Genomic DNA, 16320 nt, shown 5'->3' on the forward strand with positions numbered 1-16320 from the left:
TGCTTGTTCCTGACTTATTTTGGAAACAAAAATTAGTTTTTTGCTGCAATAGTTGGTTGTAATACATATTGGCAAACTTTCTTTTAGCTAATTTAGTTGCTTATGAATTAGTATTTTGGAATTCGAGGGCTGATATAGCTGTTACAGTTACTTATCCTAGATGTTATTATGTTGTGGTATGACAATATCCCTATATTATGGTTTAGGTTGAATGAATGAATTATTGTTGATTGAATGAATTATATATGGCTTGTTTCTGGCTTAGGTTCATCTCTTGAAAGTAAACATGTATGTTACACGCATTCTATATCTATTTCAAGCTAACAAGATATGGATAGTTAAAATCTTCTTTCTTTCATTTATATTAGCTAAAATAGTTAACAGATATAATTCATTACGATCCACATTTTTTTCATATTTTTCATACCCTAAATAAACAAAGACTAACAACTACAACAATCAAGCTTAGAACCATGACCCAGAAGTTACTGCTTTTCTTGTTCTCTAGGTAATTTATCCTTTGCTCTAGATCAGCCATTCTGCTCTCCAATTCTATCTTCCCAAAATGTTCTTCAACATTTAAGCTCTGATTGTCACCCAATTCCTTTGTTGGCTCCATGCACCCAATTCTTCCAATATGGTCATCAACCCACACAAAGAATTTACAATATGGTTGTTTCACCTAAATCAATTCAAATAGTATGAAAATATGTTGGTAAAAAAACTCTCAACTTCATCCATATACATGAAAAATTGTGAGCTTACCTTGAAGAATGGGCATCCGAAGAACAGTCTGTTTGGGTTGGTATTTGTCTTCGACATGTAAAATATCGCATACATCCCGCAGAAGCATTTTGGAGCGATGCAATCTTTCTCATCCCCAGCTTGAACTGAACATGGAGCTGCATTTACAATCAAGCCTTCCTGTCATCTGCCAACACCTCCGCGTTGTCTCTTGATTGATGAGCTTCCATCACTGGCCATCAATTTAAGCAACACCACCATGAACAAATCTGAACAGCTGCTGCGTATGTTACTTCAGAAAACCCAGTTTAAATCTCATTAGGGTTACCTTATAAAAACGATGTCGTTTTGATCAGTAAGGACCTATTTGTCCTTCGAACTTTTTTCCCTTCCAGCGTGGCACCGTAACGGACACCTAGACACCGTTACAGCCACGTCAGCCAGTTCAGTTTGATATGTGAGAGGCAAATAGACGGAAGAACTAAATTGTCCTCCGTTTATTAAAGTCAGGGACTTTTTATATTTAAATTTTGTCAGAGATGTATTTGTCAAAAATTTAAAAATTCAGGGACCTATTTGTCTTTTTTTCAAAAAAATAGCCTAAATTTACTGTATTCTAATTTGCAATTCAGTCTTAATTTTTGACGAATACAAATAAAAAATTCGTTTTATGTATACATGTTTTTTTAGAAAATTATTATGAAATGTTTAAATTAAATTTCTGATTTATAATATTATTTAATTGGTATATATCATTAATAATTTGTTTTACAATTTTTTTAGATAAATATATTAGTTTAACCGTTAGTTTTTATGTATCATCTATTTAAAGATAAATTAAATTGTCTCATACAATATTAATTGGTTAACATTTAGTACTAATTATACTATAGTACTTTTATTTTAATGAACAAACTTTTTATTCATAAAATTTTTCATTTTATTAGGTCTCATTTTATTTTACATGATTCTTGACTCTATTATTTAACAACAAATAAATTAATCATTTTTAAATTTTATTTTAAATCTTAGTTTACAATCTTAATTCTATTTTACTTTGTAATTTTTGTTTAATTTATTTTTAATCAAATTTGATTTATTTATTTACTCTAAAGTATTGTTATTATATTTTTAAAAATGTTATATGCAGTTGATTTTTGTGATAGGATTATGACACTAATGTTTAAAAATAAAAGTATAACAGAAGAGGAGTTGTCATAAAAAATCCAAGAATCAAGTTGTAATTATAATCAAAGCTTTGTTGTTTCTATTATATCTTTTTTTGTATAAATAACAATTAAAAACTGTAAAAGTGTAATTTAAATTTTTTAAATAAGTAACTAAATCTAATATTTTAACTGAAACTAAAAGTTTGCTTCTAATAGATTTTTATGAAGAGAATGAATCTTCTTATCGAAGGCTCATAAAAAATGGGTCCAGACCTCTTGCGAGAATGATTTAGAAGATTCGAAACCAAAAATAGTGGTATTTGCTAGTAACAACATAATGGATGAGGTCAATCAATATAGATTGATCTGAAATCTGATTCAAATCCAATATAGCACCTATAGGTACATAAGAAATGTATTGAATCGATTCATTAAAAAAAATTTATAAACTATTTTTGCACTTTTTTAAAATACAACCAAACCACAACATTTATAAGGTGGAACCGTACAGATATATTTATGTTTATTTTTAAAAAAAATAATTATTGATTGATTTTATGTAAGTTGTAAATTAAGACATTGTAACATTTGATTGTTTTATTATAATTATTTTGAGATTTTTCTATCAATACTTAATTTATTATTTTTTTAAATTTAAAATAACAAATCATATTACTTCTTTATTCATGTGTAAAATTATTTTTATTTTAGGTTCTTTACATATTCAAATTACAACTTTATTATTATGTTTATACTTCACATATGCTTGAGGATAATAATCTATCTTTTATTGGTGACATAATATAATGCACTTATGAATAAATAAGTTCAATTTTAAAAAGTAATTTTTGATTACTTACTTGTATTTCATCTCTTTAATTTTTTTCAATATTATTTATTTATTTATTCGAAAATTCTGTTCAAAAACTATCAATTTAGTATCCAAATTATTTTCTAATTTTGTCTTTACATATGTTTTTACTTTTTAAATTACAACCACTATATTTTTGCTCAACTTTATCCTATTTAAGAGGAATAACCCAACAAATATCTAAATTTTTTTTCTCATTTTTTTTATTATTTCAACTCTTAAAATTTACCATTATTTTTTTTCTCTTTTTTGTTCTTCCATAATCACTTATTTACTATCCTTATGTTTATACTTCTCTTTACATAATATTTTATGTACATGTTAATTCACATAAGATTTTTTAATTTTTTTAGTTATTTTTAAAGTGTTATTCACTTTTAGTGTAACTAAAATTAATAATTTAATATAATTTGATGAATTATTTTGCTTTATTCATTATAAAATTATGATATTATCGTTATTATTTATCCATTCAATTAACTATAAAAATACGAAAAGTTTTTATTTTTCTGAAACTTTAGAAAATATGAATACAATGACCTTTAAGTTAGATGGCTTAAGATTTAAAGATGATTTTTTAAATGAATATTTATTAGAAATAAAAAAATATTATAAAAATATTGCATAAGTAATAAAAAAATAAGTGAATAATATATATGCTAATTTAGATAACCAAAATAAAATAAAATTAGTAATAAAAGAAGATATAAAATTTCATATTTTATTTTGTGGTACAAAGATAATATATAATAATATAATAAACCGTAATGTTCTAATATAAAAAAAATGACACTTTTAAGATTAAAAAAATATAATATTTTATGCATTAAACAATTTAAAAAATACTTATTATAGAGGAAGTTAAAAATATTCTGACGTAAAAAAATTATTTAATAAAATTAAGAGAAAAAGAGAGAGTTAAAATTTTTTAACTACTAAAGAAGAATCACCACCATCAACCTATTAAATTTGAGTAATATCAGGTGAGAATTAAGAAATAAACCAGAACGATAAATTCAAAAGTTTTCTATATCTTTTTATATAGTGTTTTATTTTAAATAATTAATTTTTTATGGATAGTATTTAAATAACAAACAAAATAGTAAGAAGATTCATATTAATTATGGAAACTAATATCATTTTTATAGTGCAATCGCATTATTTCAAAACATACAACATGAAATAATAAAATATAGTTTAATTAATGTGCACAATAAAGCAAACGCAAAACTTATTTAATAGTATATCACTCCAATTTGTACAGTAGAGTGCCCCATATAATAGTAGTCAAATATAGAAAGTAATGACAATTTTCTGTTCTAAAGTACTATATTAAATTGTAATTTAAATTTATAATTATTAGTTAAAAACTTACAATAATAGACTATTTTTATGATATTAGTTAAAAATAATATATTTTGATATTATTTTTTACGGTTACTAATATTAAATTTTGATAATTTGAACAAAAAGTTTTAATGTTTTATGTCTTAAATTTTTTCTTAATAGAACAATAAAATTACTTAACACGTACATTTAAAAAAAACTATTCTTTTAATACATCTAGATATTCAAAAGACGCAAAAACGAATTCTTTTAATAACACTTTAACAACTCATAAACATTAACCGAATAAATGGTTATAGATCAAAGTGATAAACAAGATATAAAATTGTGATAATGGTACATGGTGATAATTAAAAAGAAAGTGATAAGGGAAGAAGAAAATAAAAAAGAAAAACAAGGCAATATAACAATTATGCCTGAAACAATGACAGGCATGTATATAGAGAATAATAGTAAGAAAAAATAAGAGTGTGTGATACAATAAAAAATATAATAAAAATATAAATTAATAATTTTAAAAAAATAATAAAATTAAAGATAATTTAATAAATTGAATATAAAATTTATAATTATGCATAAAAATAAAGAATACTTTAAATATAATGTTTGATCTTTATTTTAAATTAAATACTGTTAAAAAATAAATAAATAAATTTATATAATATTTATAAATAATTACTTTATAAATAAATGTTTATCTTAATTTTATTATACATAATAATAATAATATAATAAATTTATTTAATATTTAATTTAATTTAAATTTATAAATTCTATACGTTTTAAAATTTAAATAATTTATCAAATGTTTATATTTATTTTTAAATATTTTTAATTTTTAGTTATTTTAAAGGTAAGTGCCTGTTGAACCGCTAGTAAATATAAATGCATTTTAATCTCTTTAAATTTTACTATTGTAATGAATTGAAACAAATGATAATTGAGACATTCTTTGGTTATCATAACAAGGTCAAACAATGATAAATAATAGTACAAACAGAGAGGGAGAGATTTTGTGAGAGAATAAATAACTGCACCGAATGAGAGAAATGGGAGGGAAAAAAATGTATGTTAAGGAATCATATTTTATCCTTCAATATTTTTCTCTTATATTTTTTTTATTTTACTTATAAAATATATAATAAAAGATTACGCTTTATTCTTTTAAGCGAATAAAACTATTAAGAAGATCCGATTCTATTTTATAATACATGGAGTGTGTTAATCAATATTAGAATAAATGCCTAAAATGGTCCCTAAATTTTAAATCGGTATTCAATTTAGTCCTTAATTTTTATAAATGACTAACTAAATTCCTTAAATTCAGAAACATACATCTCTGTTAGTCCCTCACAGAAGTGCCGTCTAAACGTTGCTGATGTGGAACGTTAACTGCCATGTGGGTATTCCAGCTGTTGTTGATGTGTGCCAAGGTTGAATTTGATTCAAATTGGTATCTGGAATTGCCTAATATTACCCAAATTAGTCCATTTCAATTATAAAACCCTAATTGTCTTCCCTTCTTCAAAATGTATGCTATGTTCTTCTGTTCTTCGACTCTCCTTCTCTTTTTCGACTCTCCTTCTCTTCTTCGACCTTTCTTCTTCGCCCTAAAACCCAAATTGATTTCTTGTCTGTGTGAGTGATGATGGGTGGTGGCAAGAGAAGCCAAAGTAGCTCAAGTAGGAACAACTCTGCAGGCAGACCTTATGGCAACAAAGGAATACACAATTGGGGAGGTAAGAACGCTGTTTTTTGTAATTGCAGACTTTGAACACTGATGAAGTACTCAACAACGACAGAAAATCCTGGTAGACCATTTTATGATTGTCCGAACTATGAGGTAAGGTTATGGCTGTGAAGAAAATATTAAGATGGTTTGAGTTTGAGTTTGGATTCACCTGCTCTTTTTACTTTGCAGTATGAAATTCATTGTAATTTTTTTTGTTGGGCTGATGGATGTGAAGAACAAGTTTGTGCAACACCCATTCCACTAGAAGTTTTGCATGAGTTAAGTTGGAGGATGATAAGTTTGGAGAGTGATGTTAAGACCGTGAAGATGATGACAATGGTGCTGCTGGCTTTTGTAGTTACTTTTGGTGTGTGTTTAGGTTTTAGTTTGTTGGGGTTTATATTCAACAAATGATGATTATGTTATGAAATTTTAAATTTCTTAAGTGGTATATAATGTCTTGATGAAGATTGAATGAAATGAAATGAAACACTAATTTGACATGAGTTCAATTTTTGATGCTGCACTTATTCTGCTAAAATTGTGTTCAACTAAACCAGAAAGAGATAAATCATAACATGAACTAAACCAAAAACTTCATTAATTTAACATAACTGATTTCGGAACATGGAACAAGTGTTTTTTGTGCTAAAGCACATTGTGCATAACATACTATCACAATCTAAAACATCATAGGCCATAACAACATTCAAAGGCCATGCATACAGGTTTCAAAGGTTACATTATAAAAAGACAGGATTGTTTAACCATAGCATTCAACTACAACAACATGAACTCAAAAAGCCACTACACTTTGTGCTAGTTAGACATTTTTCTTGGTGGGTTGAATCTTGGAGTTGGAACAAATTTCAAGAAGGAGGCCAGTTTTTCAGAGGTTGCTGCACTAGCTCCTTGAATAGTCTCTCTTGAAATCTCAGTTGGATGTGGAGCAGCCATAGTAGTAGCAGCAGTGGATGAAGTTGTCCTCTTGACAGGGAGTTTGTCTATGCGTCTCTCACTTTTAGTTCTCAGATGCCCTTTCTTGACATTTTTTGTAATCTTTGCAGCCTATGATATCAATAACAACAATAAAAGTGTCATTATATGGATGATGACACTGTCAAGAATCATATTAGCTTACCAAAAACATATCCTCTCAAGTTAACAAGAAAATGAATTTGATTGTTTCTAGATTTATTAGCTCAAGCTCTAATTTTGATTAATGTTTTTAATACTATTATTACCTGAGTTGCAGGTTCTTGTTCAGCTCCTAGACCCCCTTAAGCAACAACTTCTGTTTGAGTATCAATTTGTCCTCCTTCAGCACCAACCTCAGATTCTTCAGTAATAACCTCACCTTTGTTACCTTTAAAACCAATGTCACCCTTATTTGCAGCATCTTCAGCAGCCTTTGCAGTATCTGCTAGCTCATCAGCCTTTTGTTTCTTTGCTATTCTACAACTCTTTGTTGTGTGACCAACATCTCCACATGTCCCGCAGGTGAATTTGCCATATTTTCTCTTCAATTTTGTTGCAGTGCGCTCTTGGCTCCCCCGAACAGGTGCCTCATGTGCATCTCCACATCTGAAGTTTACAGCACAATGCACAAAACAGACAGGATTAATCATTTTATCGCAAAACAACCATATTACAAAGAACTAGAAATCAACTATATTTGTAATAAGAATGCATATATTTACTTCCTATTTTTGGTCCCGGGTCATTCCTCGACAATTTTGATATTAGGAATCTACGCTCTCTAACTTAGCTATAGGAGTCGCATAAATTTTTGGTACTTTTGAAGTTCAACATTTCTGTGGTAAATCATTGTAACTCATGCCTTTATTCTTTTGCACACAGACTATGGACGCGTTGAAGAGTGACGAGTATCTGCAGGAAAATCATTGCTCACAGCAGGAACTTCCTAGCTTTGGGCTACGGACCACCACCCTTCACTGCTACTGATGAGACAGCCCCACCGTCTGCTGGACCCTCTTCATCCACAGCTGCCCCTGCTGCCACCACTGCACCTCCACCCGCCTCTGAGCCAGTTTATCGCCTCGTGCACTGTCTATTCCGCCAGCTTGATCAGATGGAGCGCCGTAACAGGCGCCGGTATGAGAGATTAGAGCGCCGCAGCAAGCGACGCTATTCCCATCTGAAGTTGATGATCAGACAGGGCGCCGATATCTCCTCCGAGCCCGACACTCCATCAGAGCCATCAGAGGAGGAGGAGGATGAGCACGAGGAGGAACCTCATTCCCAGGCAGCGACTCATTTCCAGGAGGAGACCTATCAGCAGGCCGCCACAGAGCAGGCTGTCCCGCATCAGGAGGTTATGCCCCAGATAGAGGCTACGGATCCAAAGATCCCGATACAGTCAGCTCCACCTCTACAGCAGCCAGACTCCCAGCCCACCACCACTGAGACTCCAGCTGCCATCCCTACCAGTGATGACACCCCTTCACACCCGGCTTGATTGTGCATCGGGGATGATACTTCCTTTTAAGTGTGGGGAGGTCGCCATCTCTAGCGTTTATTTTGGTGAACCACTACATACTTTTTCTTTTATTTTGGATATTTTTCTGTATTTTTCTTTTTACTGTTATTTTCTGAATACTTATACATTGCTTTTATGTATTTTTACTCTATTTTCTACATTTTGCATCTTTAGTTCATATTTTAGCCATTTAGTTTATTTTAGTTATTTAGTTTAGTTTGCAATTCTGGTTTATTAGTGGATTAATTAGTATAGTTTACCCTTTTTAGCATAAGATAGTATAGTTTAAATAGAAAAATATAAAAAGGAAGTAAGCTAGGAAATTGAACATATCAGATTTAAATCCATAAACCTTGTATATAGCATTACATGATGTAGTTAAGCTGACAACATTTCATCAAGGAGGAACATTAAAATTTTAAAAGCTACCCTAAATAATTTTTTTTATGAGAATAATGGGAATTTTTAACTAAACCTGCATACAATATATAAATGATATATGATGCTTGAGTTAGAGAACACACAACCTGTGAGTCTTGAGCTTAATTGTATGGTTGCATTCAAACCATAATTTTATTTCTGTGTGTTACATTTCTTTTTATTCTGATGTTCTTTCCTTTGCTTTAATCTATATGTCCAATTATAGAATATAGAATAGATACATACCAAGAGAATGATTGAGGCCATCATTTGATTTTAGCTCACTTACCCCAAATTAGCCTACCTTTTACATCACCCTTGTTAGCCCCCTTGAGCCTTTTAAAACCCCTTTATTCTATTTAGCCAAATTACTAGCCTTAAGCAGAAAAACAAAAGAAAACCCCAAGTGAATCTTTGGTTAGCTTAAAATAGAAAATCATGAATAGAGTTAAATGTGGGAAACCTTGTGGGAACATGAGTGATAGAAACAAAGGGTTAGGAAGATTAAAAAGAAATAAAAATAAATTTGGGAAGCATGCTCATGAGAAAATCAAAGTGATTCAATTACCATGTGCATTAAAAAAAATTTCAGCATCTAAATAAAAGGGGATACAAAAAGAAATTCCCCAATGAAAACAATGCACATGGGATAAAAATAAAAAGTGAAACATGAGCATGTAAACAATAAGTGGGATAATATGGAAAATAGGTAAAGAAGTTTTATCTTGCTGAATATGTATGTTAGGTGAGATCTTAGTCTAATTAAGGATTCACTTATTAGCTCACTTGACCCTATACATAAATCCTTACCTTTACCTTGGCCCCATTACAACCTCAATTAAGACCTCATGACTTTTTGGTATGACTATATTCTATAATTGTTGATTGGTTAGATGAAGAACAAAGCTATAGAAAGTAAGAATAAAAAGAAAAATAGAGTGAATAAACCCAATAAACACTGAGTAACAAGAGAGTAAACACAAAATCCAGTGAGGGTTCAATAACTCATCAACATATATCTGTGCTCAAATTTACTAATTGTTTTGCAAGTTTATACAATGTTTTCTTTCCCATCTCATTTGCTAAATTGCTTTATTATTTAAGGGTTGGCTATATATATATACATAACTCCTTGAGAATGTGAATTAACTTAGCTACATGTAAGCTTTATATATGAGTAAATAAATTAGAGTTGCATGATGCATCATTCATTTAGGTAGTTGCATTTAATTTAGGTTGCATTGCATTCCATCACTTTAACCTTAATTATTTACCTTGGATTTAGCATGAGGACATGCTAGTGTTTAAGTGTGGGGAGGTTGATAAACCCATATTTCATGAGTTCTTTTGTGCTTAATTTGAGTGATTTATATAATCCTTCACCTACTTATTCACATTAATTGCATGGTTTTACTTTCCCTTCCTTATTATGTCGTATTGTGAAAAACATGTTTCGTAAGCTTTAAAAATTAATTATTTTAATTACCTTTATTTCCATTCAATGCCGTGATTAGTATGTTGAGTAGTTTCAGATTTTCTAAGGCAGAATGACTTAGAGGATGGAAAAGAAAACATACAAAAATGGAAGGAGAAAGAAAAACGGAGCTTTAAGGAAACTGGTGTTCACGCGATCGCATGGACGACGCGATCGCGTGCCAGAAGCGACGATTCAGCGACGCGGCCGCATGACTGACGCGACCGCGCGCCTTAAGCAGAACGCACATGACGCGGTCGCATGACTAACGCGACCGCGTGGCAAGGAAAAGTTCCGAATGACGCGACCGCGTGACCCACGCGGACGCGTGACAGAGGCCACGCACCAGAAAATTACAGAACACGCCCCAGCGAGTTCTAAAGCCCTTTTTGGCCCAAATCCAAGTCCAGAAAGCATAGACCAGAGGTTATGAAGTGAGGGAAAGCATCCATTCAAGGGGAGCTCGCCAATTTCTAGTTTTCTATGATTTAGATTTAGGGTCCGTTTGGGAAACACCAAAAAGTTACTTTTTTCAACTTTTGACTTATAGAAAGTTATATTAATGTGTTTGGTACAATTTTTTAGATAAACTTTTAACTTTTTAAAAAGTTATTTAAGAGCTTTTGAAGAAGTTAAAAAATGTGACTTCACCTATTTTCAAAAGTTATTTTATCACTCTTATTTAATGCACAACTTTAAAACAAGGACTTTTATAATAACTATTCAAACTCAAAATAACTTATTTAAAATTTATTATTAATAAAAGTCCTTATATTTTAAGCTCCTTTTTCAAAAGAACTTATTTAAGAAGTTTAGCCAAACTGGCCCTTAATCTAGAGAGAGATTCTCTCTCTCTGAGGATTTAGGACTTCTTCTTGTTTTGGGAGTAACTCTGGATCCAGGTTTAAATGTTCTTTTATTTTAGTTCTACAATTATTTATTCCAATATTTGAATTGATTATTATAATTTGATTTATGAATTATTCCATGTCACAGATTGTTATTTGAATTAATGATAATTGAGGTATTTTCAGTCTATGATTGTTCTCTTTGATTTAAGTTGCCATTGCTTCCCATCTAAGGATATTTTTATTATTTCAGCAAATTTACTTTTTCCCTTTTGGTTCTGGTTAAGAATTCAGTAACTCAACAGTTATTAAACTCAACATAATTGATAATCGTTATCTTGCTAATTGAGCTGAACTTAAATAATCCCAACCTTTTCTTAAGAAATAATTAGGATTCAAAGGTCAATTTAATTAGTCCCTTGACTTTCCTTTATCCTGGTAAAGGTTGACCAAGTGGAATTAAGATACAACTTTCATTATTGTTGAGAGGGATAACTAAGTTGGACTTCTAATTTCCCTTATCTTGCCAAAAGTTGTTTTACAGTTATTTATTTATTTTTAATTGCCATTTAATTCACTCGTCATTTAAATCACTTACTTCTCATATTCTAAACCCCGATTACAATCTTTATAGCTAATAATAAGAACACACTTCCTCGCAGTTCCTTGAGAAGACGACCCGAGGTTTAATACTCGGTTATCAATTTTAAAGGGGTTTGTTACTTGTCACAACCTAACACGTTTGTATGAAAGGACTTTTGAAGGTTTAGAAACTATACTTGCAACGAGGATTTATCCGCAAATTTCTAGACCACACAAAAATTTTCTCGTCAAGGGACTAACGGAGACGCACGTTTCTGAATTTAAGGGATTTAGTTGGTCATTTATAAAAATCAAGGACTAAATTAAATACCAACTTAAAATTTAGGGACCATTTTAGACATTTACTCATCAATATTATCACATGCTCAAATACAGAGTCTAAATGCTAATCAATTTAACCACAGATTCACGTGCTCTAATGGAGAGATTCACGTGCTCTAATGAAAACAACGTGCAAATAATAAAGTACTTTTATTGTAACATTTAAGATAGAAGACAATTTCAACAACAGCTCCCAAAACTACCTACAACTTTTATCTTTTTCTTTTTTCTTTGTATTTTTCTTTTTAGAAAGTAAAGTTCTATTCAATAACAAGACAATTTATATTTACAAATTAACGAGAATTTTAAAAAAGTTAAGATCTAATAGGAAATAACTTGTATTTTACACATTGAACAGAAGTTAGAAGCGAGTAGATTTCTTTTCCGAAAATTATTATCAAGAGTAAATATATAAAATAATAATTTTTCTTTGCGAATTTCGGATCAAACATTATAATTCGTTAATTTCTAACATTTTTATTATTTTAAAAATTTTTAAAAAGTATTCTAGTTAAACAGATTAATTTCTTCTTTGTTTTCAATCAAATGCATGTTCAATAAATAAATTTCTAACAAATTTTATTATAAAATAATTAAAGAATAAAGTAGATTTGTTGTCCTTGAAGTTGGACAAAATTTCAAAAATACTTATAAATTTTATTTTATTTCAATTTTGTTTCCAAAGTTTTCGATTTGCATCAAATATACTTTTGACGGCTAATTTTTCAAAAAGTTTAAGATCAATTCAACAATAATTTTATAAAAATAACATTCAACACATGCAAATCAAGCATAATTTTCATGCATTATTATTAGATTGATCTTATAAATTTTTTAAAAATTTAGGCGTCGATGGTATATTTGATGCAAATCGAAAACTTCTGAAACAAATTTGAAACAAAATAAAACTCAGGAATATTTTTAAAATTTTTACCAAACTTCAGATAAAATGTATACTTTACCCATAATGTTAAATTAACAAAGATATAATTAAAGGGCACATTAATCCTTTAACAAAATTACAGAAAACTAAAAAACTAATTTGACCAACGAAAGTAATTATCTCGAGGATTTTTAGAGTAAAATTTGTTGGAAAACAAAATTCTTTAGAACCAATTTGAATGTTTTCTCTTAACATCAATGTCTAAAAGTTTCTTTCAAATCAGAGACCATCACAAATTCACAAGATGTGTTGCCAGTTGAAGAAAACACATTTGAAGAACCTTCCTAATAAAACCAGCCATAAAAGAGGTGGTAACATAACACCACAATAGAAGACTAACCATCCACAAAGGCGAATCTGAAACGCAAATTAAGGAAAAAGCAATAAAATAAAATTAAAAACATGGTGAAACTTAAAAAGAGAAGAGCATTTGAGGGGGAGAAAGGAGAGACTAAGAGAGTAGAAAAGGGAAAGAGAAATAAAGGTCCTGGAGGAAAAAAAAAGCGTTTGCTCTATACCCCCACTGTTTGCAAACTTAGATTAAGAGAGATGGAGAATATCTGGAAGCCCCTATAGCACTATGTTCCAACCATTCAAGAATCGAAATAAGTTGTAACGTTAATGTAAGCTTGACAGTACTAGTTGCAATTAGCAAAGCATGACGTTTTCTTCGGCCTCTAGAGTCTACTAAGTAATATCATCAGCCCGTTTCCAAATTTTACTCTTTCTTTGCAGAAATATCAGCAGACGGACCAACTCAAAGATCGCGAGATATCAAATTTGTAAAAACATTAGCTGAAAGCAAACAACAGCTTTATGGTCTTCTCAGTTTCAACACCAACATTAATATATTAATATTACTGTTTCTCTCAAAGTCTATTTCACCATTTGGAGTATCAAATTAGGACGTTAAACCCAAAAATTGTTGAGTAAATAACAAGCATCCATAACAAGTAACTAGATTGCCACTTGCTTAAGTTTATAAAAAATTAAATATCGAGCTGACTGACTTGTCCAGTGTGATGTATGATTATGATTATTCCAAACAACATATAAGCTTCTGGAACTGGAAGCAATCAACTTGTTTAGAAATTTGTAATTAATGAGATTAGAAGATAGACGAACCGTCACACTAAAACTCATTGACCAATAACACCGCCAATTTAATACGCTGGAAAGCCACCACACAATAGAGAGAAATTCAGACGAGCTTCAAAACCTTACCAACATGGTTTGTGAAACAAGTTCCTCAACAACCATACAGATTCAGAAACCTCAAAGGTATGCTCCCTGCTGAGTGCTGAAGTAGTAGGACAGAACATGTTCAGAATTCTGGAAAGAAAAAATAATAATAATAATAATAATATAGACAGAGAGAACGCTATACACAAAATGAGCAAATGATAAATAAAATACAAAAATATACGTATAAAAAGGAACTAAGCAAACTAAAGGAGAAGGAATTATTCCATACATCGCTATCTGATATATATCAATATCTATAAAGTAACAAAATCCAAATTAAACTTTAATCAATTGTGATACAACACCAACAAGAGAGGCTAGTTTTGCCTGTAAGCAATGTAATTAGCCAAAGAAACCAAAGGAGCAGCCTTATCAGGATCAAAGGCAGCAAGTTGAGCCTGAGCATCCTTGTTCAACTCGTCGGCGAACTCTCTAGATTTTTCCAGGCCCAATAATTTAGGGTATGTGACCTTATCAGCGACCAAATCCTTCCCTGCAGTCTTTCCAAGCTCCTCTGAGGACTTTGTGACATCAAGAATGTCATCCACGACCTGAAACAAAAGCCCTATACACGTGGCGAACTTTCTCAGCCTCTCTACCTCATCATCAGAACCGCCGCCAAGAATTGCTCCAAGAACAACCGCGCCTTCAAGCAAGGCCGCCGTCTTGTGGACGTGAATGAATTCCAGCTTCTCTAAACCGACATCGGCGATGCCTTCCGAGGCGATGTCCACCACCTGACCGGCCACGAGGCCCTCGGCTCCGATCGCCTTCGAGAGCTCCCCGAGGGCCCTGACGATTCTCGCCGGCGGCACGCCTGCCTTTGCCGTATCCACAGCCATATGCTCGAAGGCGAAGGCGAGGAGCGCATCGCCGGCGAGGACCGCAACGTCCTCGCCGAATACCTTGTGGTTCGTCGGCATTCCACGGCGTAGGTCGTCGTTGTCCATGCAGGGGAGGTCGTCGTGGATGAGGGACATGGTGTGGATCATCTCGATGGCGCACGCCGCCGGCATCGCCATCGCCTCGGTGCCGCCGACGAGCTCGCAAGCGGCGAGGCAGAGAACCGGACGGACGCGCTTACCGCCGGCGAGGAGAGAGTAACGCATGGCCTCGTGAATCTTCTGTGGCTCGCGGAGTGAAACGGCGTCGTTTAACGCCTGGTTCACAGTGGTGGCTCTATTGACCATATAGGACTTGAAATTGAAAGCGGGTTTCTCGCTCTCTTTATTTTCATCTTTGCCCTTGAGGACATCTTCTTTGGTAAGCACCGCGGAGACCGAGAACGAAGGAAAAGGAAAAAGTCGATTCCCTTTTTGTGGCTTCTTTGTGGTAATTGAAGAAATGGGGAGTTTTGTGAGTGTGTGGAACAGATGAAAAGTTGGGGATCTGGATCTGCTGCCTTGGTGGAACAGGAAACTTGTGTTGAGGTTCACGGAACTCATAATTGGTTGCTGCGATTTACTGTGTTTCTGCGTGGTGCTAGTTAGTTGTTATTAGTATGGGGAGATTTGATTTTCTTAGAAAGCTTTGGAATTGGGTTTCGGTGGTGGAAGGAATGGCAGTGGTGTCTATTTTGGATTCATGAGGTCAGTGAATTGGGTTGTTAGGCATGTTGGTGGATGTGGGAGAGTGACACGAAGGAGATGAGGAATAAGAGGATAGTGGGAAGGTAATGCGGAGAGGCAGAAAAGTGGGAGGGAAGGGGCTTGACGAATGGCGATTGGTAGAGACCAGCTTTCAACCAACGATTTCGGGACCAGATTGATTTAAATTGCACATAAATCTAAGAAACAATTAGGTGTTCCAATATTTTGATTTCGGATGAGTTAGTGTTTAAATAAAAAAAATAAACTATTAATTTAGTCTTTTATAATAATAAACGAATGCACTATTATAAATAATAAAATATATGGATAATTTTATTTTATATTGTATTATTTATTGATTGAAAGAGATACATATCTAATATTTATGAACTTAAAAAATTTAATTGATATTTTTTTTAAAATTAATTAATTCAAAATTAATATTTTTAAAAATTTAATTGTCACTTTATTCTAAATCTAATCTAATTACCTTTTATATGATATATCTTTCGAG

At 31.7% G+C, this 16320-nt stretch overlaps 1 protein-coding gene across 1 annotated transcript; it reads right to left on the bottom strand.

Annotated features, from left to right (window-relative positions):
* Positions 1-14373: 14373 nt before the first annotated feature.
* LOC130961059 (geranylgeranyl pyrophosphate synthase, chloroplastic-like) lies at positions 14374-16004 on the bottom strand. The gene has a single exon (XM_057886707.1). The coding sequence runs from the start codon at positions 15660-15662 to the stop codon at positions 14535-14537; it is 1128 nt and encodes a 375-aa protein (XP_057742690.1). The 5' UTR covers positions 15663-16004; the 3' UTR covers positions 14374-14534.
* Positions 16005-16320: the final 316 nt, after the last annotated feature.

Source organism: Arachis stenosperma, chromosome 2 (genome assembly GCF_014773155.1).
Source record: "Arachis stenosperma cultivar V10309 chromosome 2, arast.V10309.gnm1.PFL2, whole genome shotgun sequence".
Classification (NCBI taxonomy): Eukaryota; Viridiplantae; Streptophyta; class Magnoliopsida; order Fabales; family Fabaceae; genus Arachis; species Arachis stenosperma.